This window comes from Bombina bombina, chromosome 6, assembly GCF_027579735.1.
Source record: "Bombina bombina isolate aBomBom1 chromosome 6, aBomBom1.pri, whole genome shotgun sequence".
NCBI lineage: Eukaryota > Metazoa > Chordata > Amphibia > Anura > Bombinatoridae > Bombina > Bombina bombina.
The window spans coordinates 800572635-800599154 of record NC_069504.1 but is presented as its reverse complement, the minus strand read 5'-3'; the positions used below and the strand labels follow the sequence as shown (position 1 = coordinate 800599154).

At 41.3% G+C, this 26520-nt stretch overlaps 1 protein-coding gene across 1 annotated transcript in view; it reads right to left on the bottom strand.

Moving 5' to 3' along the window:
• Nucleotides 1–26520, bottom strand: part of LOXL2 (lysyl oxidase like 2) — a 193265-nt gene that overhangs the window by 9918 nt on the left and 156827 nt on the right. The window contains exon 12 of the mRNA XM_053718125.1: nt 26270–26406. Coding sequence (XP_053574100.1) covers nt 26270–26406 — 137 coding nt within the window. The remainder of the gene's footprint in view (nt 1–26269; nt 26407–26520) is intronic.

The following is a 26520-nucleotide window of genomic DNA, read 5'->3' as shown; positions in this document are numbered from 1 at the left end:
AGTGGCAACCTGCGGTAAGTATTGCTACGTTGCAGGAGCAGCATCTTATTGGTGCGATGCCCTGTCTGATTTGATATTAGAGGATACTACAATTGAGGAGATCAAAGATAGGATCAAGGCTCTTAAATTAGCCAATACTTTTATCTGTGATGCCAACATGGAGGTAATTAGAATGGGAGCTAAGTTGTCTATCTTCACTGTTCTAGCTCATAGAGCTCTGTGGTTAAAATCTTGGTCGGCTGATGTTTCTTCAAAGGCCAAGCTTTTGGCTTTAACTTAAAAGGGTAAAAAGGGTAAAAAACTGTTTGGGCTTGGTCTGGCGGAAATCATTTTAGAGATTACGGGTGGAAAGGACAAGAAGAATATATACCTAAGGGTCGACAGACTTCTAATTTTCGTTCCTTTCGCAACTTTAACCCCTTAAGGACCACAGCACTTTTCCATTTTTCTGTCTGTTTGGGACCAAGGATATTTTTACATCTCTGCAGTGTTTGGTTTAGCTGTAATTTTCCAACTTTCTAAAGATACCATTATTTTCATCATATCTTATAATTTCCAATAATTTTTTTTTATAAAATATGATGAAAAATTGAAAAAAAAAAAAAAAAACCTTTTTCTAACTTTGACCCCCAAAATCTTACACTTCTACAACCACCAAAAAACACCCATGCTAAATAGTTTCTAAATTTTATCCTGAGTTTAGAAATACCCAATGTTTACATGTTCTTTGCTTTTTTTTTGCAAGTTATAGGGCAATAAATACAAGTAGCACTTTGCTATTTCCAAACCACTTTTTTTGTGCGATAGTTACATTGGAACACTGATATCTTTCAGGAATCCCTGAATATCCCTTGACATGCATGTGTGTGTGTATATATATATATATATATATATATATATAATTTTATATCATTTTTTTGGATACGCGATGTCCCAGATCCGTGGGATGTGGATATAGTATCCCAGGGTTACAATAGAGTTCAAGTCTTGCCCTCCAAGGGGCAGATTTCTCCTGTCAAAACTATCCTCAAACCAGGTAAAGAGGGAGGCCTTCTTAAACTGCATAAAGGACCTATCCTCCCTGGGAGTTATTGTACCAGTCCCTCTAGAGGAACAATGTCTAGGATTTTATTCAAATCTATTTGTGATTCCAAAAAGGAGGGAACTTTCCGTCCCATCTTAGATCTAAAGTGTCTCAACAAGTTCCTCAGGGTTCCGTCCTTCAAGATGGAAACTATTCATTCCATTGGTTCAGGAAGGTCAGTTCATGATGACCATAGACCTGAAGGACGTGTATTTGCACATTCCCATTCACAGGGATCATTACCAGTTTCTAAGGTTTGCCTTTCCGGACAAGCATTTCGAGTTTATTGCCCTTCCGTTTGGTCTTGCCACAGCTCCCAAAATATTCACAAAGGTTCTGGGAGCCCTAATGGTAGTGATCAGATCCCATCGAATTGCTGTGGCGCCTTATCTAGACGACATCTTGGTTCAGGCGTCATCTTTTCAACTAGCAAAATCTCATACAGAGATGTTGTTGTCTTTTCTACGTTCCCACAGGTGGAAAGTGAATCTAGAAAAGAGTTCTCTAGTTCCAACTACAAGAGTGTATTTCCTAGGTACAATCATACATTCCCTGTCCATGAAGATTTTCCTGACGGACGTCAGAAAATCACGTTTCAAGCTTCTTTTCTTTCCAGTCGTTTTTCGTACAACAGTGGCTCAATGCATGGAGGTGATTGGTCTGATAGTGGCTTCCATGGACATCATTCCTTTTGCTCGGTTTCATCTGCGTCCGCTGCAACTTTGCATGCTCAGTCAATTGAACGGAGACCATTCAGATTTATCCCAGATGATAAATCTGGACCCCCTAACAAGAGACACTCGTGGTGGATTTCACAGGAACATCTATCTTGGGGCACTTGCTTACTAAGACCTTCCTGGGTGATATTGACTATGGACGCCAGCCTTTCAGGCTGGGGAGCTGTTTAGGGTTATCTGAAAGCTCAGGGCCTGTGGTCTCTGAAAGAGTCTGTTCCCATAAATATCTTGGAGTTGAGAGCAATCTTCAATGCCTTGACAGCTTGGCCTCAATTATCTTTAGTCCGGTTTATCAGGTTTCAGTCGGACAACATCACCTCAGTGGCTTACATCAACCACTAGAGAGGAACTCAGAATTCCTTGGCCATGAAGGAGGTGACTCGTATTCTACAGTGGGTGGAAGCTCACGATTGTCTCCTATCTGCCATCCACATTCCAGAAGTGGACAATTGGGAGGTGGATTTTCTGAGCAGACAGACTTTTCATCCTGGATAACCCTCGCGTAGGGGGTTCCGGAGTTGGATCTGATCAAAACGCCAAGCTTCCAAAGTACGGTTCAAGGTCGAGAGATCCTCAGGCCACCCTGCGAGGCCAGACAGGATCTGGTGAAGATGTAATCCCTTCCACCTTGGGGGTTAGCTCTGAGGAATGACCTTCTACTTCAGTGTCCATTCCTCCATCCAAATCTAGATTCTCTGAAGCTGACTTTGTGGAGATTGAACGCATAGTCCTGTCTAGATGTGGTTTTTCGGAAGGGGTCATTGATGCTATGCTTCAGGCTCGTAAACCAGTTATTCGCAGGATTTACCATAAGATATGGCGTAAATACCTTTCATACCTAAGATATGGTGAGTCCACGGCTTGAGTAATTACTGTTGGGAATATCACTCCTGGCCAGCAGGAGGAGGCAAAGGAGGCACTCCCTTACCCATAACCCCCAGTCATTCTCTTTGCCTTCGATGCATGGAGGAGGTGAAGTTTAGGTGTCTGAAGAAAATTTTTAATTTCATCTACAAGCAAGTTTTGGGGTATAGCGGTATTCCACTTGCAGTCAAGTTGTGGTGGCTTTAAAGCAGTTAGCAACTTGTAAAGAGGTACTTACTGCGTTTTTCTAACAATTGCTGCCCTAGTTTAGAAAGCCAGAGTTGGCTACTCTGTTCTTTCTTTTTCAAAGGTCTCTGTGAAGAACAGTGTCTTCTCATACCTTGTAACTGTCTACATGCCGGACAGCGGAGCAGGTAAGTGCTTTTTCTTCCAGTTGGGTAGACCATGCACTTAACAAATTAAGACACTGCTTTTTTAATGGGACATAGATAATCCTGTTGTATGGGTTACACTGGGGCATGAAGCGCACTGTAGCATGTGTGAGACTAACATTTAAACTCTTAAAAAGAAAGGGTAAAATGTTTTTATTAGGCTTCATTTTCTGACACATTTACTTGATAAAACAATATAAATTTAAACTGAAATTAAGGCTGAATTTTCTATTTTAGCAGCTTATTCATTTCCCCTTTGCTTTAAAATAAAACGATGCAACATTTTAAACTGTCAAAAAAGAAACTCGGTTATTTATGGTACTCAGTGTACCAGGAAGCAATTCTTAGTGCCTCTCTGTGTCGCAGCAGTAATTTGAAAGTCAGACAACATAACGGCATTTGCGATCACATGACCGGCTTTACTTTATAACGTTTCGGAAAAAAAGTAGTTTTTTCTCCATTTCTGGATGATCCTGTCTTGGTAGCGGTAAGGCACCTCAATAATTGAGGTGTGGAGTTGCCTGAGGTTTTTTTTTTTAGAATTCTATTTGATGTTTATTAAATGTTTTTTCTTAACTTTTCTCAAATAATTTTAGCTGGGGATCGATCCTCATTTGGGATAAAATTTTAAGTGTATTTTTTCCTTGGCTTATTTTAATTGAATATTAAAATCTTTGAAACTTATCTGTACAAGTTTATTTACTGTTTCACAACATGTCTGATATGGAGCAAGAACCTGCTCTCATGAATTCATGCTTATTATGTTTAGATGCACAAATTGCAGCTCCTATGCAATTTTGTTCTTCATGTGTCAAGAAAACCTTGCAAAATAAAGGTAACATTTTTTAGCCTAATATCTCAGGATGATGCTGTTAAAATAATACCTCCGCTTTCTCCTGCTACGTCCCAAGCCTCAATGGTGTCACATGCAGTGCCCTGCGGTTCCTCTATAGCTCCTAGTGGAGTTTATTTAAAAGCAGAAATTGCTGTCTAGATATCTTCAGTGGTATCTGCAGCATTAGCTGCCATTCCCAGATTACAGGGGAAATGCAAGAAGAAATCTAGAAATTCAGAAAGTAAGGTGCCTGTCCTCAGTTCTGCTTCCCAAGTTGCCCTTTTTCATAAGTCTGATGAGGAAGAAACATCGGGACTTTCTGAGGGTGAAATCTTTCTTCATAGACTGAGGTGGTATCCTTCAGCTTATTGTTAAAGGAGGTTTTAGCTTCATTCTTCCTTTAGTACAAGAGGGTCAGTTCATGACAACCATAGACCTAAAGGATGCGTATCTTCATGTTCCTATTCACAAGGACCATCACAGATTCCTGAGATTTGCCTTTCTGGACAAACATTTCCAGTTCGTGGCCATTCCATTTGGTCTAGCCACGGCTCCCATAATTTTTTCAAAGGTTCTGGGGGATATTTTGGCAGTGATCCGTTCTCATGGAATTGCTGTGGCACCCTACCTGGACGACATATTGGTTCAGGCGCCATCTTTTCAACAAGCAAAATCTCACACAGAGATATTGTCTTTTCTTTGTTCCCACAGATGGAATGTGAATCTGGAAAAAAGCTCCCTTTCCCCTGCTACAAGAGAAGTGTTCTTAAGGACCATAATAGATTCTCTATTGATGAAGATTTTTCTGACAGAGGTCAGGAAAAACTAAATAATTTCCTCTTGCTTCTCTCTTCAGGCTACTGCTCATCCTTCAGTGGCCCAATGTATGGAGGTAATCGGTCTGATGGTGGCTTCCATGGACATCATTCCTTTTGTTCGATTCCATTTGAGAGCTCTCCAGTTGTGCATGCTCAGACAATGGAATGGCGACCATGCGGATCTATCTTAGAGAATAGAGTTAGATCAGTCGTCAAGGGATTCTCTCCCGTAGTGGATTTCTCAGGAACATGCTTTCGGAGACCTTCCTGGGTGATCATGACCACAAACGCCAGCCTGCTGGGCTGGGAAGCAGTCTGGAACTCGTTAAAAGCACAGGGCCTTTGGACTCGGTAGGAGTCTGCTCTTCCCATCAACATCTTGGAGTTGAGGGCGATTTACAATGCTCTAGTGGCTTGGCCTCAGTTGTCCTAAGCCCAGTTTATCAGGTTCCAGTCAGACAACATAACCTCTGTGACTTACATCAATCACCAGGGAGGAACTCGGAGTTCCTTAGCCATGAAGGAGGTTACTCGGATTCTTCAGTGGGCAGAGACCCACAATTGCTGTCTATCTGCCATCCTCATTCCAGGAGTAGACAACTGGGAAGCAGATTTTCTGAGCAGACAGACTTTTCATCCCGAGGAGTGGGAACTCCATCCGGATGTGTTTTCCAGCTTAGTCCTCAAATGGGGGGGGGTGCTGGAGTTAGATCTGATGGTGTCCCATCAGAACACCAAGCTTCCAATGTACGGTTCAAGGTCAAAAGATCTGCAGGTTGTTCTGATAGATGCTCTGGCGGTTCCTTAGGTTTTTCAGGTTGGCATACCTGTTTCCTCCGTTTGCTCTCCTTCCACGAGTCATTGCTCGTATCAAACATGAGGGGGCGTCAGTGATTCTAATAGCCCGTGCGTGGCCTTGCAGGATCTGGTTTGCAGACCTAGTGGAGATGTCATCTCTTCCACCTTGGAGGCTAACTCTGAGGAAGGACCTCCTAATTCAGGGGTCCCCTCCTTCATCCAAATCTCGTTTCTCTGAAGCTGACTGCTTGGAGATTGAACGCTTAATTCTGTCTAAGCGTGGTTTTTCTGAGTCGGTCATTGAGACCATGATTCAGGCTTACAAGCCTGTTACTAGAAAGATTTACCATAAGATATGGCGTAAATATCTTTATTGGTGTGAATCCAAGGGTTATTCTTGGAGTAGAATTAGAATTCATAGAATGTTATCTTTTCTTCAGGAAGGCCTGGAGAAGGGATTGTCAGTCAGTACCCTGAAGGGTCAGATTTCTGCTTTATCAGTTTTTCTACATAAACGTTTGGCGGATGTGCCAGATGTGCAATCTTTTTGTCTGGCCTTGGTCAAAATCAGGCCTGTCTTTAAGTCTGTTGCTCCTCCTTGGAGCCTTAACCTTGTTCTTAATGTTTAACAGATGGCTCCATTTGAGGTTTTGTTTCTTGTTGCTATCTCTTCTGCTCGAAGAGTCTCAGAACTCTCAGCTCTGCAGTGTGATTCCCCTTATCTTATTTTTCATACCGATAATGAAGTTCTTCGTACTAAGTTAGGTTTTCTTCCTAAGGTTGTTTCTATTAGAAATATCAACCAGGAAATTGTTGTTCCCTCTCTGTGTCCTAATCCTACTTTTTCCAAATAACGTTTATTACACCATTTGGATGTTGTACGTGCTCTTAAATTCTACTTACAGGCGACAAAGGATTTTCTACTCTTTCTTTTTGGTTACAAAGTATAATTCGTTTGGCTTATGAGACTGTTGGACTGAAGCCTCCTGAAAGAATTACAACTCATTCCACAAGAGCTGTTTCCTCTTCTTGGGTTTTCAAAAATGAAGCATCTGTGGAACAAATTTGCAAGGCTGCAACTTGGTCTTCTCTACATACTTTTTGCAAATTTTATATTTTTGCTTCGGCTGAGGCTTCTTTTGGGAGAAAGCAGTGTGGTGCCTTCTGTTTAGGACTGCCTGTCTTGTCCCTCCCTATTTATCTGTGTCCTCTAGCTTGGGTATTGGTTCCCAACAGTAATTACTCAAGCCGTGGACTCACCATATCTTAGGAAAGAAAAACAAAATTTATGCTTACCTGATAAATTTATTTCCGGATATGGTGAGTTCACGGCCCCACCCTTTATTTTAAGACAGTTGTTGTTTTGACACTAACCTCAGGCACCTCTACACTTTGTGTTACTCCTTTTTCTCCATTTCCCTTCAGTCGAATGACTGGGGGTTGTGGGTAAGGGCGTGATACTTAGCAGAACTGTGGTGCTCTTTACCTCCTCCTGCTGGCCAGGAGTGATATTCCCAACAGTAATTACTCAAGCCGTGGACTCACCATATCCAGAAATGTGTGAAGCAAAAGGTTTTTCCTGGAGTTGGGTGAGGATTCCCCAAATTTGTTCTTCAGGATGGCCTGGAGAAGAGTTTGTCAGTCAGTACTCTGAAAGGTCAGATTTCTGCACTGTCTATCATTTTATACAAATGCCTGTGTTTAAACCTGTTGCTCCTCCCTGGAGCCTTAATCTTGTTCTTAAAGTTTTGCAGCAGGCTCTGTTTGAGCCAATGCATGTTGTTGAAATAAAATTGTTATCTTGGAAGGTTTTGTTTCTCTTTGCTATTTCTTCCGCTCGCAGAGTTCCTGAGCTTTCAGCTCTGCAGTGTGATTCCCTGTAACTTATCTTTCATTCAGATAAGGCGGTCCTTTGTACTAAATTGGGTTTTCTCCCTAAGGTGGTGTTGAATCGAAACCATTAGCTTGGAAACAAAAAATCATATCAAGCTATCTAGAACAGTGATTTGCAACCTTTTTTTTTGCCGTGGCACACATTTTTACATTAAAAAATCCTGTGGCTCACCACCATCCCAAAATTTTACAAAATCACACATTGTAGCCTAATACAGGATATATATACAGTATATATATATATATATATATATATATATACACACACACTGTACTGTGCTGTCATGCCATGCCTCCTACAAACTATACATGACATATTGATTTGAAAGAGGGACACCCCCGCGCTGTTGTCAGTCTGCCGCGGCACACCTGAGGATCTCTCACTGCACACTAGTGTGCCACGGCACACTGGTTGAAAAACACTGATCTAGAACCTGTAATCTCCTTGACAACACCCCAAAAGGAAAAAGACCTTACGGTCACGAGGATGTAGAGGACAAGGAACAGCCGTCAAAAAGGCAAGATTACAGACACTAAAGAAAGGTATCTTTAATCTGTCCTCACACATTCTAACTGATGATGAAGTTCGAGTCCTTGGCAAAGGACTATCTTTTAGCCCTACTAATGGACACAATATGTTCTCTCTATTTGTAGACCTTAATCGGTTTACACAGAAACTATCAATGCAAAAATATTTTGCAGAAAAACGTTTGAAAGACGAAACTAGATGTCCTATTTTAACTGACAATATGGATGATAGACTTAATGGACATGATGTTCCAGTGTTCGAACCAGACTCCTTAGCTGAACAACTTCATGAAAGCTATATTCATACCAATTTCAAAAATAAATCTAATTTTACTCCGTCATTAACCAACAACGCTCATATTGAGATCTTTAAGCAGTTGGTTATTGATGAATTTTAACTTATTCCTAAGAATAATAGGTCCCTCAGAAATTATTTGTTTCCCAATGAGAGGAAAGCTTTATTCAATCTGAAGAATAACAAATCTCTTGTCATTAGGCAAGCGGATAAGGGTGGTGGGATAGTTCTACAAAATCTGGAAGACTACCTTCTAGAAGGCAGAAAAATACTCCAAGATGTATCTTATTACATCCGTCTTACACATGATCCCACCGCTTCATATAAGATTAAGCTCAAGAATCTTATTAATAAGGCCTATAAAGAAGGTATAATCCTTAAAAAAAAAAAAAAAATTTCTTAGTCCCTATCGAACCAAATGTGGCTTTTTATTACCATCTGCCTAAGCTCCATAAAAATCCAATCTGCCCCCCGGTCGACCAATTATAGTTGGAATAGGTAGCCTGACAGACAATGTGTCTACATATGTAGATAATTTTCTACAAAAATATTTTCTTGGTTTAGAATCTTATATACGTGATTCATCGGATCTAATTGAGAAACTTGAAAAACATTTTATTACACCAGATTGTCTTTGGATAACCTGTGATGTTCAAGCTCTCTACTCTAATATACAACATCATTTAGGTCTCATTGCAATAGCACACTATTTGGAACAGGATCCCTATCTTCCTCCTAACCAATGTGATTTTTTGTTATCTTTAGTTTCATTTATTTTAAAACCTAATTATTTTTTATTTCAGGATGAATTTTATTTACAGATTAAGGGTACTGCGATGGGTACCAGGTTCGCCCCCAGCTATGCGAATCTGTTTATGGGCCTTTTCGAAGAAAGGTACATATATGAATCGGCATATGGGGCGAACCTGGTACTCTACGGCCGGTATATTGACGATTTGATTTTTATTTGGAAAGGTGATGTCACCTCTGCCAATCTTTTTGTGGAATACCTTAATCAAAACGATAGGGGTCTTCTTTTCACTAGCACTATTGACTCTAGAAGGATCACTTTTCTCAATCTCAATCTTGAGTTTTGTGATGGTAAAGTTATCAGCACGATTCATTTTAAATCAGTTGACTGCAACAGTTATCTTGATTTTACAAATAACCATTACCTGCCTTGGAAACGTAATGTCCCTTATGGGCAGTTTAAGCGGGTACGCCGCAATTGCAGTACAATCGCGGATTATGAAATATAAAGCTCTATTCTTAAAAAGCGTTACTTAGAAAAGAAATACCCTCTAAACATCATTAATAAGAGCTATTATAGAGCTAGATCTGATTATAGGAATAAATATTTTGGTTATCACAAAAAAAAATCAAAGAAACAACAACCAAAGTAGAACCGATACAAAATCCCCTCTTTTTATCACTCAATTTACTAGTAATCATCAAATGATAAAGAATGCTATTACTAAGCATTGGGGCATCTTGATTAAAGATCCGATCCTAGGCAATATAATAGGAAATGCACCAAAGGTAGTTTATAAAAGAGCACCTACTTTAAAAACAAGCCTAGCTCCCAGCAAGATTGTTAAAAATAAAACAAATGGTGTCTCATTTAATAATAAAAACAAAAGCTAGCAAGCTCTCCTGGGAGTTATAAAAGCCACAGCAGGAGATGTAAACTATGTATTGATATCTTACATAAGAAAAAGACTTTTAAATCCAATGTGACTGGCCGATATTATTCCATCATAGGGCATATATCGTGTTCTTCCAAATATGTTGTCTATCTCCTCACTTGTTTTGTGGGGTACAATATATTGGGCGCACTTGTAGAAGACTAAGTATTAGATGGTCTGAACACCAACGTAACATAAAAAACAACTATAAGAATCACAGTGTCCCCAGACATTGTAACCTTAAACATCCTGGCATGAAGAATTGTTACTCCATCATTCCGATGGAGTTCATTCCTCCTTCACATTTGTATAATTGATTCTTTAGGTTGAGACAGAGGGAGACTTATTGAATCCATGTTCTCAAGAGTCTGCACCCCACGGGGCTCAATCTTAATATAGATTTAGCAGCCTTCAACTAAAGTATTCTCCATTTGGATATCGTTTGTGTTTATATTGGTAGTTTTTCTAGTTTTATGTTATTTTCTTCTGTTATGTGTGATCAGTCCACGGGTCATCATTACTTCTGGGATATAACTCCTCCCCAACAGGAAATGCAAGAGGATTCACCCAGCAGAGCTGCATATAGCTCCTCCCCTCTACGTCACTCCCAGTCATTCTCTTGCACCCAACGACTAGATAGGATGTGTGAGAGGACTATGGTGATTATACTTAGTTTTTATAACTTCAATCAAAAGTTTGTTATTTTACAATAGCACCGGAGCGTGTTATTACCTCTCTGGCAGAGTTTGAAGAAGAATCTACCAGAGTTTTTACTATGATTTTAACCGGAGTAGTTAAGATCATATTGCTGTTTCTCGGCCATCTGAGGGAGGTAAAAGCTTCAGATCAGGGGACAGCGGGCAGATGAATCTGCATTGAGGTATGTAGCAGTTTTTATTTTCTGAATGGAATTGATGAGAAAATCCTGCCATACCGTTATAACGACATGTATGTATACTCTACACTTCAGTATTCTGGGGATGGTATTTCACCGGAATTACTCTGTAAAAAGTACATTAAACCTTTTAATAGGTATTTATCATGTTAAACGTTTTTGCTGGAATGTAGAATCGTTTGCATTTTCTGAGGTACTGAGTGAATAAATATTTGGGCATTATTTTTCCACTTGGCAGTTGCTTGTTTTAATTGTGACAGTTTCGTTTCTCTCTCACTGCTGTGTGTGAGGGGGAGGGGCCGTTTTTGGCGCTCTTTGCTACGCATCAAAAATTTCCAGTCAGTTACTCTTGTATTTCCTGCATGATCCGGTTCATCTCTAACAGAACTCAGGGGTCTCCAAACTTCTTTGGAGGGAGGTAGATTCTCTCAGCAGAGCTGTGAGACTTATATATTGACTGTGATTAAAAACGTTGCTCTGTAATTTTTATGTCTCAAATTTAATTATTGTTAATTTACTAATGGGAACAAACCTTTGCTAAAAGTTGTGTTGTTTTTAAGGATTGATGCTATAACTGTTTTTCAGTTCATTACTTCAACTGTCATTTAATCGTTTAGTGTTTCTTTGAGGCACAGTACGTTTTTGTTAAATAAGATTGTAACCAAGTTGCAAGTTTATTGCTAGTGTGTTAAACATGTCTGATTCAGAGGAAGATACCTGTGTTATTTGTTCCAATGCCAAGGTGGAGCCCAATAGAAATTTATGTACTAACTGTATTGATGCTACTTTAAATAAAAGCCAATCTGTACAAATTGAACAAATTTCACCAAACAGCGAGGGGAGAGTTATGCCGACTAACTCGCCTCACGTGTCAGTACCTGCATCTCCCGCCCGGGAGGTGCGTGATAATATGGCGCCTAGTACATCTGGGCGGCCATTACAGATAACATTACAGGATATGGCTACTGTTATGACTGAAGTTTTGGCTAAATTACCAGAACTAAGAGGCAAGCGTGATCACTCTGGGGTGAGAACAGAGTGCGCTGATAATACTAGGGCCATGTCTGATACTGCGTCACAGCTTGCAGAGCATGAGGACGGAGAGCTTCATTCTGTGGGTGACGGTTCTGATCCAAACAGATTGGATTCAGATATTTCAAATTTTAAATTTAAATTGGAAAACCTCCGTGTTTTACTAGGGGAGGTTTTAGCGGCTCTTAATGATTGTAACACTGTTGCAATACCAGAGAAGTTGTGTAGGTTGGATAAATACTTTGCGGTACCGGCGAGTACTGACGTTTTTCCTATACCTAAGAGACTAACTGAAATTGTTACTAAGGAGTGGGATAGACCCGGTGTGCCGTTCTCACCCCCTCCTATATTTAGAAAGATGTTTCCAATAGACGCCACCACACGGGACTTATGGCAAACGGTCCCTAAGGTGGAGGGAGCAGTTTCTACTTTAGCTAAGCGTACCACTATCCCGGTGGAGGATAGCTGTGCTTTTTCAGATCCAATGGATAAAAAATTAGAGGGTTACCTTAAGAAAATGTTTGTTCAACAAGGTTTTATATTGCAACCCCTTGCATGCATCGCGCCGATTTCGGCTGCGGCAGCATTTTGGATTGAGTCTCTGGAAGAGAACCTTAGTTCAACTACGCTAGACGACATTACGGACAGGCTTAGAGTCCTTAAACTAGCTAATTCATTCATTTCGGAGGCCGTAGTACATTTAACCAAACTTACGGCTAAGAACTCAGGATTCGCCATTCAGGCACGTAGGGCGCTGTGGCTAAAATCCTGGTCAGCTGATGTAACTTCTAAGTCCAAATTACTTAATATACCTTTCAAGGGGCAAACTTTATTTGGGCCTGGTTTGAAAGAAATTATCGCTGACATCACAGGAGGTAAGGGCCACGCCCTGCCTCAAGACAAAGCCAAAGCTAAGGCTAGACAGTCTAATTTTCGTCCCTTTCGGAATTTCAAAGCAGGAACAGCATCAACTTCCACTGCACCAAAACAGGAAGGAGCTGTTGCTCGTTACAGACAAGGCTGGAAACCTAACCAGTCCTGGAACAAGGGCAAGCAGGCCAGGAAACCTGCTGCTGCCCCAAAGACAGCATGAACCGAGGGCCCCCGATCCGGGACCGGATCTAGTGGGGGGCAGACTCTCTTTCTTCGCCCAGGCTTGGGCAAGAGATGTTCAGGATCCCTGGGCGCTAGAGATCATATCTCAGGGATACCTTCTAGACTTCAAATTCTCTCCCCCAAGAGGGAGATTTCATCTGTCAAGGTTGTCAACAAACCAGATAAAGAAAGAAGCGTTTCTACGCTGTGTACAAGATCTGTTAGTAATGGGAGTGATCCATCCGGTTCCGCGGTCGGAACAAGGACAAGGGTTTTACTCAAACCTGTTTGTGGTTCCCAAGAAAGAGGGAACTTTCAGGCCAATCTTGGATTTAAAGATCCTAAACAAATTCCTAAGAGTTCCATCGTTCAAAATGGAAACTATTCGGACAATCTTACCCATGATCCAAAAGGGTCAGTACATGACCACAGTGGATTTAAAGGATGCTTACCTTCACATACCGATTCACAAAGATCATTACCGGTATCTAAGGTTTGCCTTCTTAGACAGGCATTACCAGTTTGTAGCTCTTCCATTCGGATTGGCTACGGCTCCAAGAATCTTCACAAAGGTTCTGGGTGCCCTTCTGGCGGTACTAAGACCGCGAGGAATTTCGGTAGCTCCGTACCTAGACGACATTCTGATACAAGCTTCAAGCTTTCAAACTGCCAAGTCTCATACAGAGTTAGTTCTGGCATTTCTAAGGTCGCATGGATGGAAAGTGAACGAAAAGAAGAGTTCTCTTTTTCCTCTCACAAGAGTTCCATTCTTGGGGACTCTTATAGATTCTGTAGAAATGAAGATTTATCTGACAGAAGACAGATTAACAAAGCTTCTAAATGCATGCCGTGTCCTTCATTCCATTCAACTCCCGTCAGTAGCTCAATGCATGGAGGTGATCGGCTTAATGGTAGCAGCAATGGACATAGTTCCCTTTGCACGTCTACATCTCAGACCGCTGCAACTGTGCATGCTGAGTCAGTGGAATGGGGATTACTCAGACTTGTCCCCTACTCTGAATCTGGATCAAGAGACCAGAAACTCTCTTCTATGGTGGCTTTCTCGGCCACATCTGTCCAGGGGGATGCCATTCAGCAGGCCGGACTGGACAATTGTAACAACAGACGCCAGCCTACTAGGTTGGGGCGCTGTCTGGAATTCTCTGAAGGCTCAGGGACAATGGAATCAGGAGGAAAGTCTCCTGCCAATAAACATTCTGGAATTGAGAGCAGTTCTCCATGCCCTTCTGGCTTGGCCCCAGTTAAAGACTCGGGGGTTCATCAGGTTTCAGTCGGACAACATCACGACTGTAGCTTACATCAACCATCAAGGAGGGACAAGAAGCTCCCTAGCAATGATGGAAGTATCAAAGATAATTCGCTGGGCAGAGTCTCACTCTTGCCACCTGTCAGCAATCCACATCCCGGGAGTGGAGAACTGGGAGGCGGATTTCTTGAGTCGCCAGACTTTTCATCCGGGGGAGTGGGAACTTCATCCGGAGGTCTTTGCCCAAATACTTCGACGTTGGGGCAAACCAGAGATAGATCTCATGGCGTCTCGCCAGAACGCCAAACTTCCTCGCTACGGGTCCAGATCCAGGGATCCGGGAGCGGTTCTGATAGATGCTTTGTCAGCACCTTGGAACTTCGGGATGGCTTATGTGTTTCCTCCCTTCCCGCTGCTCCCTCGATTGATTGCCAAAATCAAACAGGAGAGAGCATCAGTGATTCTAATAGCGCCTGCATGGCCACGCAGGACTTGGTATGCAGATCTAGTGGACATGTCATCCTGTCCGCCTTGGTCTCTACCTCTAAGACAGGACCTTCTGATACAGGGTCCATTCAAACATCAAAATCTAACTTCTCTGAAGCTGACTGCTTGGAAATTGAACGCTTGATTTTATCAAAACGTGGTTTTTCTGAGTCGGTTATTGATACCCTGATACAGGCTAGGAAGCCTGTTACCAGAAGGATTTACCATAAGATATGGCGTAAATACCTATACTGGTGCGAATCCAAAGGTTACTCCTGGAGTAAGGTTAGGATTCCTAGGATATTGTCCTTTCTACAAGAAGGTTTAGAAAAGGGTTTATCGGCTAGCTCATTAAAGGGACAGATCTCAGCTCTGTCCATATTGTTACACAGGCGTCTGTCAGAAAATCCAGACGTCCAGGCCTTTTGTCAGGCTTTAGCTAGGATCAAGCCTGTGTTTAAAACTGTTACTCCGCCATGGAGTTTAAACTTAGTTCTTAACGTTTTACAGGGTGTTCCTTTTGAACCCCTTCATTCCATTGATATAAAATTGTTATCTTGGAAAGTTCTGTTTTTAATGGCTATTTCCTCGGCTCGAAGAGTCTCTGAGTTATCAGCCTTACATTGTGATTCTCCTTATCTGATTTTTCACTCAGACAAGGTAGTTCTGCGTACTAAACCTGGGTTCTTACCTAAGGTAGTCACTAACAGGAATATCAATCAAGAGATTGTTGTTCCATCCTTGTGTCCAAATCCTTCTTCAAAGAAGGAACGTCTTCTACACAATCTGGATGTAGTTCGTGCCCTCAAGTTCTACTTGCAGGCAACTAAGGATTTTCGACAAACGTCTTCCCTGTTTGTCGTGTACTCTGGTCAGAGGAGAGGTCATAAGGCTTCGGCTACCTCTCTTTCCTTCTGGCTTCGTAACATAATTCGTTTAGCCTATGAGACTGCTGGACAGCAGCCTCCTGAAAGAATTACAGCTCATTCTACTAGAGCTGTGGCTTCCACTTGGGCCTTTAAGAATGAGGCCTCTGTTGAACAGATTTGCAAGGCTGCAACTTGGTCTTCGCTTCATACTTTTTCCAAATTTTACAAATTTGACACTTTTGCTTCTTCGGAGGCTATTTTTGGGAGAAAGGTTCTTCAGGCAGTGGTTCCTTCTGTATAATGATCCTGCCTATCCCTCCCGTCATCCGTGTACTTTTGCTTTGGTATTGGTATCCCAGAAGTAATGATGACCCGTGGACTGATCACACATAACAGAAGAAAACATAATTTATGCTTACCTGATAAATTCCTTTCTTCTGTTGTGTGATCAGTCCACGGCCCGCCCTGTTTTAAGGCAGGTAAATATCTTTTAAATTATACTCCAGTCACCACTTCACCCTTGGTTTCTCCTTTCTCGTTGATTCTTGGTCGAATGACTGGGAGTGACGTAGAGGGGAGGAGCTATATGCAGCTCTGCTGGGTGAATCCTCTTGGATTTCCTGTTGGGGAGGAGTTATATCCCAGAAGTAATGATGACCCGTGGACTGATCACACAACAGAAGAAAGGAATTTATCAGGTAAGCATAAATTATGTTATTCATCAATTCCCTATGCCACCTATCCCTAGAGATTTTCTTCTCTATATTTAACTATGTTTACTAACGGATCCCTTCTTAATCAATGGATTTCATTATCATACCAACTCTTAATGGGCGATCATAGTCCTCTTATTACACCAACACGTTATAGATTTAATAACTCTACACCGATATAATTAAATATCCAATATTTAGGACTTAGCCAGAATTTCTTTCTGATGTTGGATCGTTTTTTGTGACACTGTCTTGTCTGGACCGCTTTTTAGCCTAATTTAGTCTCAACTATTTCCCCTTCCCCATCAATATGTATTGATTAATACCAATTTATATCATATACCTTTACAATTCCACTTTTTGGTTATCTATCTGAAGCAAAATTGTCATTTACTGCACTGGGACACACTATAATATAGCCCCTTCTCCCCCCCCCTCTCCTTTTCTTGCACTCCAAGTGGTGGCTGGCCTTGTTGGTCAGTTAGTCATATTACATACCCTTATTTCATAATTTATATATCTGTTTAATTACTATCCAATTTTCCTTTATTTTATTTCCAGTTACATATCTTACATAATACCACTGTATCTATAGTAGTATTTTTCTGTTAACACTGGGTCAATTCCAGTACCAACATAACCTCTTAGTATACAGTATTGTGTCTTTATATCATGTGTTATTTATATTAGATATGAGCATTCCTACTCACTATTTTTGTTTTTAATCCAGTCTCTATATATACACCACATGCTGAAATTTATCCTGAGACTAAATGTAATTATTCACTTTTTTTTTATATTCATATATATAGTTTTTATTTTTATCTTTTATCAAATGTTTGAATGTTATCTCATCTAATTATTTATTGTACATATTTTTGATATCATGTCAACCTACCTTTCACTGACTGACATTTTACCCCAACAGTATACCTAGTAGCGTGTAATTTGACACTTAAGAAGGTGTGGTACTATGTCAATTTTTGATTAGTCAGTTAAAGTTACATATGTGGAGCAAGCTGTTTGTGGGATTACACAGCCTGATGAAACAGCATGTTTTGCTGAGAAACGCGTTGCTATTATTCTGCATATTTTAATAAATATACACTTTTTAAATCCACCTGCTTGTCCACTTACTCTCACCTCTAAGAGTTATATCACCTGTTTTGAGCCAACTGTGCCCGTGTAATTGCTGGCTGTAGCGTTCCCCGTGCGGGTCACGCTCAGCTCTCTCTGGCTGCATCTTCGAGCCTATCTGGCGTCAGCTGTTGGACGGTTGGCGCTCCTGGTTTGGTTGCTGCTGGTCACCTGACCCAACGTCTACACGTTCCAGTTGATGCCGTGAGTCTTACGGGCGAATCCAAGTGTCCCATGTTGTTCTGCCTGGCACTCCGGTTGTGCCGCTCCCTCTGAGAGTTTCCATTGCTAAAGGTTCAGGGCAATCCCTCTCCTGCGGGGCTTATCTGTCTACACTACACCATGTGGCGCCTCTCTTTTTATATTTAGGTAAACATTGTTGGATTTCCTGGTTCAAGAGTGCGGCCGTTACAGTTTCTTTACCATCCGGTGCACGAGCGCACCTCCCTGGGACTTTTGCTTCCTGTTTCTTCATTCAGATAAGGCAGTCCTTCGTACTAAATTTGGTTTTCTCCCTAAGGTGGTGTCGGATCGAAACATTAATCAGGAAATTGTTGTTCCTTCTTTTTGTCCTAATCCTTCTTCTCATAAGGAACGTCTTTTGCATAACTTAGACGTTGTGCGCGCTCTAAAAATTTACCTACAAGCTACTTAAGATTTCTCATGTAAGGTGTATCCAGTCCACGGATCATCCATTACTTGTGGGATATTCTCATTCCCAACAGGAAGTTGCAAGAGGACACCCACAGCAGAGCTGTAATATAGCTCCTCCCCTAACTGTTATAGCCAGTCATTCTCTTGCAACTCTCAACAAGCTAGGATGTTGTAGGAGAGAGTTAGTTTATTTTCTTCAATCAAAAGTTTGTTATTTTTAAATAGTACCGGAGTTGTGCTATTTTATCTCAGGCAGTAAATAGAAGAAGAATCTGCCTGAGGTTTCTATGATCTTAGCAGGTTGTAACTAAGATCCATTGCTATTCTCACATATGTCTGAGGAGATTACACAGATGAGGTAACTTCAGCGAGAGAATGGCGTGCAGTTTATTCTGCTATCAGGTATGTGCAGTTATAATTTTTTCTAGAGATGGAAAACACTAGAAAATGCTGCTGATACCGGATTAATGTAAGTTAAGCCTGAATACAGTGATTTAATAACGACTGGTATCATGCTTACTCCCAGGGGTAATACCCTTATGATATTGCAATATAAACGTTTGCTGGCATGTTTAATCGTTTTTATATATGCATTGGTGATAAAACTTTATTGGGGCCTAGTTTTTTCCACATGGCTGGCTTAAATTTTGACTAGAAACAGTTTTACTGAGGCTTTCCACTGTTATAGTATAAAAGTTACAGTTGGTGCAGTTAAAATTACAAACTGTGACATCCAGCTTCCCTCAGGAGTCCCCTGTATGCTATAGGACATCTCTAAAGGGCTCAAAGGCTTTCCAAAGTCGTTTATTGGGGAAGGTAGGACCACAGCTTGCTGTGGCAGTTGGTTGTGACAAAAAAAAAAAAGTCTATTTTGTTTTTTTGATCCGTTTTTTTGAACTAAGGGGTTAATCATCCATTTGCAAGTGGATGCAATGCTCTGCTAGCCTATTACATACACTGTAAAAATTTCATTTGATTTACTGCATATTTTCACTGTTTTTCAAATTCTGAGAAAATTTGTTTCTCTTAAAGGCACAGTACCGTTTTTTATATTTGCTTGTTAACTTGATTTAAAGTGTTTTCCAAGCTTGCTAGTCTCATTGCTAGTCTGTATAAACATGTCTGACATAGAAGAAACTCCTTGTTCATTATGTTTAAAAGCCATGGTGGAACCCCCTCTTAGAATGTGTACCAAATGTACTGATTTCATTTTATGCAATGAAGATCATATTCTGTTTTTAAAAAAATTATCACCAGAGGAATCTGACGAGGGGAAAGTTATGCCGACTAACTCTCCCCACGTGTCAGACCCTTTGACTCCCGCCCAAGGGACTCACGCTCAAATGGCGCCAAGTACATCTAGGGCGCCCATAGCGTTTACTTTACAAGACATGGCGGCAGTCATAGATAATACACTGTCAGCGGTATTAGCCAGACTACCTGAACTTAGAGGTTAGCGAGATAGCTCTGGGGTGAGACAAAATGCAGAGCATACTGATGCTTTAAGAACCATGTCTGATACTGTCTCACAATATGCAGAAGCTGAGGAAGGAGAGCTTCAGTCAGTGGGTGATGTTAATGACTCAGGAAAGATACCTGATTCTAATATTTCTACATTTAAATTTAAGCTTGAACACCTCCGCGTGTTACTTAGGGAGGTTTTAGCTGCTCTGAATGACTGTGATACCATTGCAGTGCCAGAGAAATTTTGTAGACTGGATAAATGCTTTGCAGTGCCGGTGTGTACTGATGTTTTTAGAATACCTAAAAGGTTTACAGAAATTATTAATAAGGAATGGGATAGACCAGGTGTGCCGTTCTCTTCCCCTCCTATTTTTAGAAAAATGTTTTCCAATAGACGCCACCACACGGGACTTATGGCAGACAGTCCCTAAGGTGGAGGGAGCAGTTTCTACTCTAGCAAAGCGTACTACTATCCCTGTCGAGGACAGTTGTGCTTTTTTAGAGCCAATGGATAAAAAATTAGAAGGTTACCTTAAGAAAATATTTATTCAACAAGGTTTTATCCTACAGCCCATTGCATGCATTGCCCCTGTCACTGTTGCTGCGGCGTACTGGTTTGAGTCTCTGGAAGAGGCTTTACAGGTAGAGACTCCATTGGATGACATACTTGGCAAACTTAGAGCACTTAAGCTAGCCAATTATTTTATTTCTGATGCCATTGTTCATTTGAATAAACTAACGGCTAAGAATTCTGGTTTCGCTATACAGGCGCGCAGAGCGCTATGGCTTAAATCATGGTCAGCTGACGTGACTTTAAAATCTAAGCTACTTAACATTCCCTTCAAGGGGCAGACCCTATTCGGGCCTGGTTTGAAGGAGATTATTGCTGATATCACGGGAGGAAAAGGTTGTGCCCTTCCTCAGGACAGGTCCAAATCTAGGGCCAAACAGTCTAATTTTCGTGCCTTTCGAAACTTCAAGGCAGGTGCGGCATCAACTTCCTCTAATAATAAACAAGAGGGAACTTTTGCTCAATCCAAGATGGTCTGGAGACCAAACCAGACCTGGAAAAAAGGTAAGCAGGTCAAAAAGCCTGCTGCTGCCTCTAAGACAGCATGAAGGAACGACCCCCTATCCGGTAACGGATCTAGTAGGGGGCAGACTTTCACTCTTCGCCCAGGCGTGGGCAAGAGATGTTCAGGATCCATGGGCGTTGGAAATTATATCCCAGGGATATCTTCTGGACTTCAAAGCTTCCCCCCCAAAAGGGAGATTTCACCTTTCACAATTATCTGCAAACCAGATAAAGAGTGAGGCATTCTTACACTGTGTACGAGACCTCCTAGTTATGGGAGTGATCCATCCAGTTCCAAAGGAGGAACAGGAACAGGGTTTTTACTCAAATCTGTTTGTGGTTCCCAAAAAAGAGGGAACCTTCAGACCGATTTTGGATCTAAAGATCTTAAACAAATTCCTCAAAGTTCCGTCGTTCAAGATGGAAACTATTCGTACCATCCTACCACTGATCCAGGAGGGTCAATATATGACTACAGTGGATCTAAAGGATGCTTATCTTCACATTCCGATACACAAAGATCATCATCGGTTTCTCAGGTTTGCCTTTCAAGACAGGCATTACCAGTTGTAGCTCTTCCCTTTGGATTAGCTACAGCCCCAAGAATCTTTACAAAGGTTCTAGGGTCGCTTTTGGCGGTCCTAAGGTCGCGGGGCATAGCAGTAGCCTCTTATTTAGACGACATCCTGATACAGGCGTCAAACTTCCAAATTGCCAAGTCTCATACGGACGTAGTACTGGCATTTCTGAGGTCGCATGGGTGGAAAGTGAACGAGGAAAAGTGTTCTCTATCCCCACTCACAAGAGTTTCCTTTCTAGGGACTCTGATAGATTCTGTAGAAATGAAAATTTACCTTGACGGAGTCCAGGTTATCAAAGCTTCTAAATTCCTGTCGGGTTCTTCATTCCATTCCGCGCCCTTTGGTGGCTCAGTGTATGGAAGTAATCGGCTTAATGGTAGCGGCAATGGACATAGTGCCGTTTGCACGCTTACATCTCAGACCGCTGCAACTATGCAGGCTCAGTCAGTGGAGCGGGGATTACACAGATTTGGCCCCTCAACTGAATCTGGACCAAGAGACCAGGGATCCTCTTCCCTGGTGGCTATCTCGGGTCCATCTGTCCAAAGGTATGACCTTTGCAGGCCAGATTGGACTATTGTAACAACAAATGCCAGCCTTCTAGGTTGGGTTTCAGTCTGGAACTCCCTGAAGGCTCAGGGATCGTGGACTCAGGAGGAGTCTCTCCTTCCAATAAATATTCTGGAACTAAGAGCGATATTCAAGGCTCTTCAGGTTTGGCCTCAGTTAGCAACTCTGAGGTACATCAGATTTCAGTCGGTCAACATCACGACTGTAGCTTACATCAACCATCGAGGGGGAACAAGAAGTTCCCTAGAGATGTTAGAAGTTTCAAAAATAATTCCCTGGGCAGAGATTCACTCTTGCCACCTATCAGCTATCCATATCCCAGGTGTAGAGCACTGGGAGGCGGATTTTCTAAGTCGTCAGACTTTTCATCCAGGAGAGTGGGAACTCCATCCGGAGGTATTTGCACAACTGATTCTCCGTTGGGGAAAACCAGAACTGGATCTCATGGCGTCTCGCCAGAACGCCAAGCTTCCGTGTTACGGATCCAAGTCCAGGGATCCCAAGGCGACACTGATAGATACTCTAGCAGCGCCCTGGTCTTTCAACCTGGCTTATGTGTTTCCACCGTTTCCTCTGCTCCCTCGACTGATTGCCAAGATCAAGCAGGAGAGAGCATCGGTGATTCTGATAGTACCTGCGTGGCCACGCAGGACCTGGTATGCAGATCTAGTGGACATGTCATCCTTTCCACCATGGTCTCTGCCTCTGAGACAGGACCTTCTACTTCAGGGTCCTTTCAACCATCCAAATCTAATTTCTCTGAGGCTGACTGCCTGGAGATTGAATGCTTGATTTTATCAAAGTGTGGCTTCTCCGAGTCAGTTATTGATACCTTAATACAGGCACGAAAGCCTGTCACCAGGAAAATTTACCATAAGGTATGGCGTAGATATCTTTATTGGTGTGAATCCAAGGGTTACTCATGGAGTAAGGTCAGGATTCCTAGGATTTTATCTTTTCTCCAAGAAGGTTTGGAAAAAGGATTGTCAGCTAGTTTCTTAAAGGGACATATTTTTGCTCTGTCTATTCTTTTATTCTTTTGCACTAGCGTCTGGCAGATGTTCCAGACGTTCAGGCATTTTGTCAGGCTTTAGTTTGAATCAAACCTGTGTTTAAACCTGTTGCTCCACCATGGAGCTTAAACTTGGTTCTTAAGGTTCTTCAAGGAGTTCCGTTTGAACCTCTTCATTCCATAGATATCAAATTTTTATTTTGGAAAGTTCTTTTTTTTTTTTTTTTTTTTGGTAGCTATTTCCTCGGCTCGTAGAGTCTCTGAGCTATCTGCCTTACAATGTGATTCTCCTTATCTGATTTTTCATACGGATAAGGTAGTCCTGCGTACCAAACCTGGGTTCTTACCTAAGGTGGTATCTAACAAGAATATCAATCAAGAGATTGTGGTTCCATCCTTGTGTTACACAATCTGGACGTGGTCTGTGCTTTAAAGTTTTACTTACAAGCTACTAAAGATTTTCGTCAAACATCTGCTTTGTTTGTTGTCTACTCTGGACAGAGGAGAGGTCAAAAGGCTTTGGCAACCTCTTTTTCTTTTTGGCTAAGAAGCTTAATCCGCTTAGCCTATGAGACTGCTGGACAGCAGCCTCCTGAAAGGATTACAGCTCATTCCACTAGAGCTGTGGCTTCCACTTGGGCCTTTAAAAATGAGGCTTCTGTTGAACAGATTTGCAAGGCGGCGACTTGGTCTTCGCTTCATACTTTTTCAAAATTTTACAAATTTGATACTTTTGCTTCTTCGGAGGCTATATTTGGGAGAAAGGTTTTACAGGCAGTGGTTCCTTCCATTTAAGTTCCTGCCTTGTCCCTCCCTTCATCTGTGTACTTTAGCTTTGGTATTGGTATCCCACAAGTAATGGATGATCCGTGGACTGGATACACCTTACAAGAGAAAACACAATTTATGCTTACCTGATAAATTTGTTTCTCTTGTGGTGTATCCAGTCCACGGCCCACCCTGTCATTTTAAGGCAGGTAATTTTTAAATTTAAACTACAGTAACCACTACACCCTATGGTTCCTCCTTTCTCAGCTTGTTTTCGGTCGAATGACTGGCTATAACAGTTAGGGGAGGAGCTATATTACAGCTCTGCTGTGGGTGTCCTCTTGCAACTTCCTGTTGGGAATGAGAATATCCCACAAGTAATGGATGATCCGTGGACTGGATACACCACAAGAGAAACAAATTTATCAGGTAAGCATAAATTGTGTTTTTCGCCAATCTTCTACCCTGTTTGTCATTTTCTCTGGAAAGCGTAAGGGTCAGAAGGACACTTCTACTACTCTTTCCCTCTGGTTAAGAAGTATGATTCGTTTCCTCATCTTGGGCTTTCAAAAATGAAGCTTCTGTGGAACAGATTTGCAAGGCGGCAACATGGTCCTCTCTGCATACTTTTTCCAAATTCTACAAATTTGATACTTTTGCCTCGGCTGAGGCCTCTTTTGAGAGAAAGGTTCTTCAAGCGGTGGTGCCTTCTGTTTAGGTCCTCCTGCCTTGTTCTTCCTCCCTGTTCATTCCGTGTACTCTAGCTTGGGTATTGGTTCCCACTAGTAATTGGAATGATGTTGTGGACTCTCCATGCCATAGGAAAGAAAACAAAATATATGCTTACCTGATAAATTTCTTTCTTTCCAGGCATGGAGAGTCCACGACCCCGACTTCTTTTTAAAATATAATTTGGCAGGTTTTTTGAGTAAACCTCAGGCACCTCTATACCCTTGTGTTTCTTCTTTTTCCATTTTCCTTCGGTTGAATGACTGGGGATTATGGGTAAGGGAAGTTACACTTAACAGCTTTGCTGGGGTGCTCTTTGCCTCCTCCTGCTGGCCAGGAGTTGAATATTCCACTAGTAATTGGAATGACGTTGTGGACTCTCCATGCCCGGAAAGAAATTTATCAGGTAAGCATAAATTTTGTTTTTAAAATGTTTTTATATCAGCATATGTGCATATTATTCTTTATAGTAGTGTCTATTACATGCAGTTATATGACAATTGTTGTATACTGTCCTTTTAAAATATTTTTACAGTTTTGCAATGTTTTTGAGCACTAGATAGCAGCAGTGTTTGCACAATATATAACATTGTTCAAAGCATTCTTGCAAAACTACAGACATTGTGCGCTATGCACGTGCACACTCCTGAACCTAACTACCTACCTGCATTTCAATAAAGTATACCAAGAGAGCCAAGTAGATTTCATAATAGAAGTAGAATTTTTAAATGTGTACAGTCTAGCTGAATCGTGGAAGAAAACTATTGGGTTACATGTTCCTTTAGGTATTTGTATTTGTCTTGGGTGGTCCAACATCAGGCCAAGGGAAAAACAGCGCAGATTCCCATTGCTCCTACTTTTTTAGATGCATCGTTATGCCTCATGGAAGAAGGTACTTAGTAGTAATTTTTCTTGTACTGTATATGGTAGGACATGGTTGTGTGACATTATAGAGAACAATATGGCTGAATCCCACAGTATATTTCATACCATGGAGATGGTGTGTGCATTTATTTTAGTGCAGTTAGCCTAAACCTGTAGTCTCCAAGTCAACCTCCCAGGTACCATTTGAGGTCTTGTTGGGCTGTGAGTTTAATACCTAGACATCCAGTCTTTGAAATAAAGGGATATTATACTAAAACAAATTACAAGTTCTAATTTCTTAAACCCTATAATCTTTGCAATACTCTGTGGAATTTGTGTGTTTAACCCCTAGTAAATGGTTTAAACGCATAGATAAAGTCCTACCCAGGAGCCTCAGAGAGCTGCTGGAATAGAGCAGGAAACAGCCAGTGAGCCTATCGCCCACTGTGCTCAGCTTCCAACATACAGACACACAAACGTGAGATAATTAACCCTTGGATTTCCCTAGTGGATTTATTTATGGCTGAAGGATAGTATTGGGTGTTATCTGTGCTCTGTTTCCTTTCTACCTGTAGATGCAGAGCTGCCCAAGTTCCACAGGCTCCAACCCCATCAAAGGTAAAATCAGTAGTTAATGGGGGGCCTTTATATTTAAGTGGGGATTATTATTTTTTTACACAGTGACATTGGATTTATCATAACTTTTTAAAATCAAAATGCATCAACATTTTGTACTGTTTTTTTATTTTATATTGTATTAGGTTTTGGATGAATTTAATAACATGGGGAAAAATAATGCTGCAATGCAGAATATAGGACAAAGCGCAGATACTTTCCCCCCGTACTATATTAATACAAGTGGCCAATATTTCAATGTGTCATAGATCACATGATGTCTGAGCACACAAACTCAGTAGTTTGTCCTTTTTCGTATCCTAATCTTATTATTAGCTGACATCATGAACAACCAGGCTGGTTTCTCTGCCAATCTAGGATTTTTCTATGTTAAAAATGAACTGTCTAGAAAGAGCAGCAGTAAACCTAGAGAGAAAAAAAATGCTACAAAGAGATAGCCACCAGCCATAAACACTTCAAAACCTTTTCAGTGTACAGAAATGAAAAAACAAACCTGAAAGAAGTAATCTCCTGGAGCTACGTCTGTGATATCAATCCACTGACAGTCAATATCATGTCTGTAGATATCCCAGCAGCCAACGCTGATCCCTTGCTCCCCAAAGTTAGCACAAACATAGCGCTTCATTGTTTCTACACAAATGAGGGAATGTAAAGAGGGGGTATACATAAAACTGAGATACTGTAGAGCTGAACAGGAAAAGCAGGAAAAACACAAGACTAGAAAAGAGCCAATAAAAGCTGGTG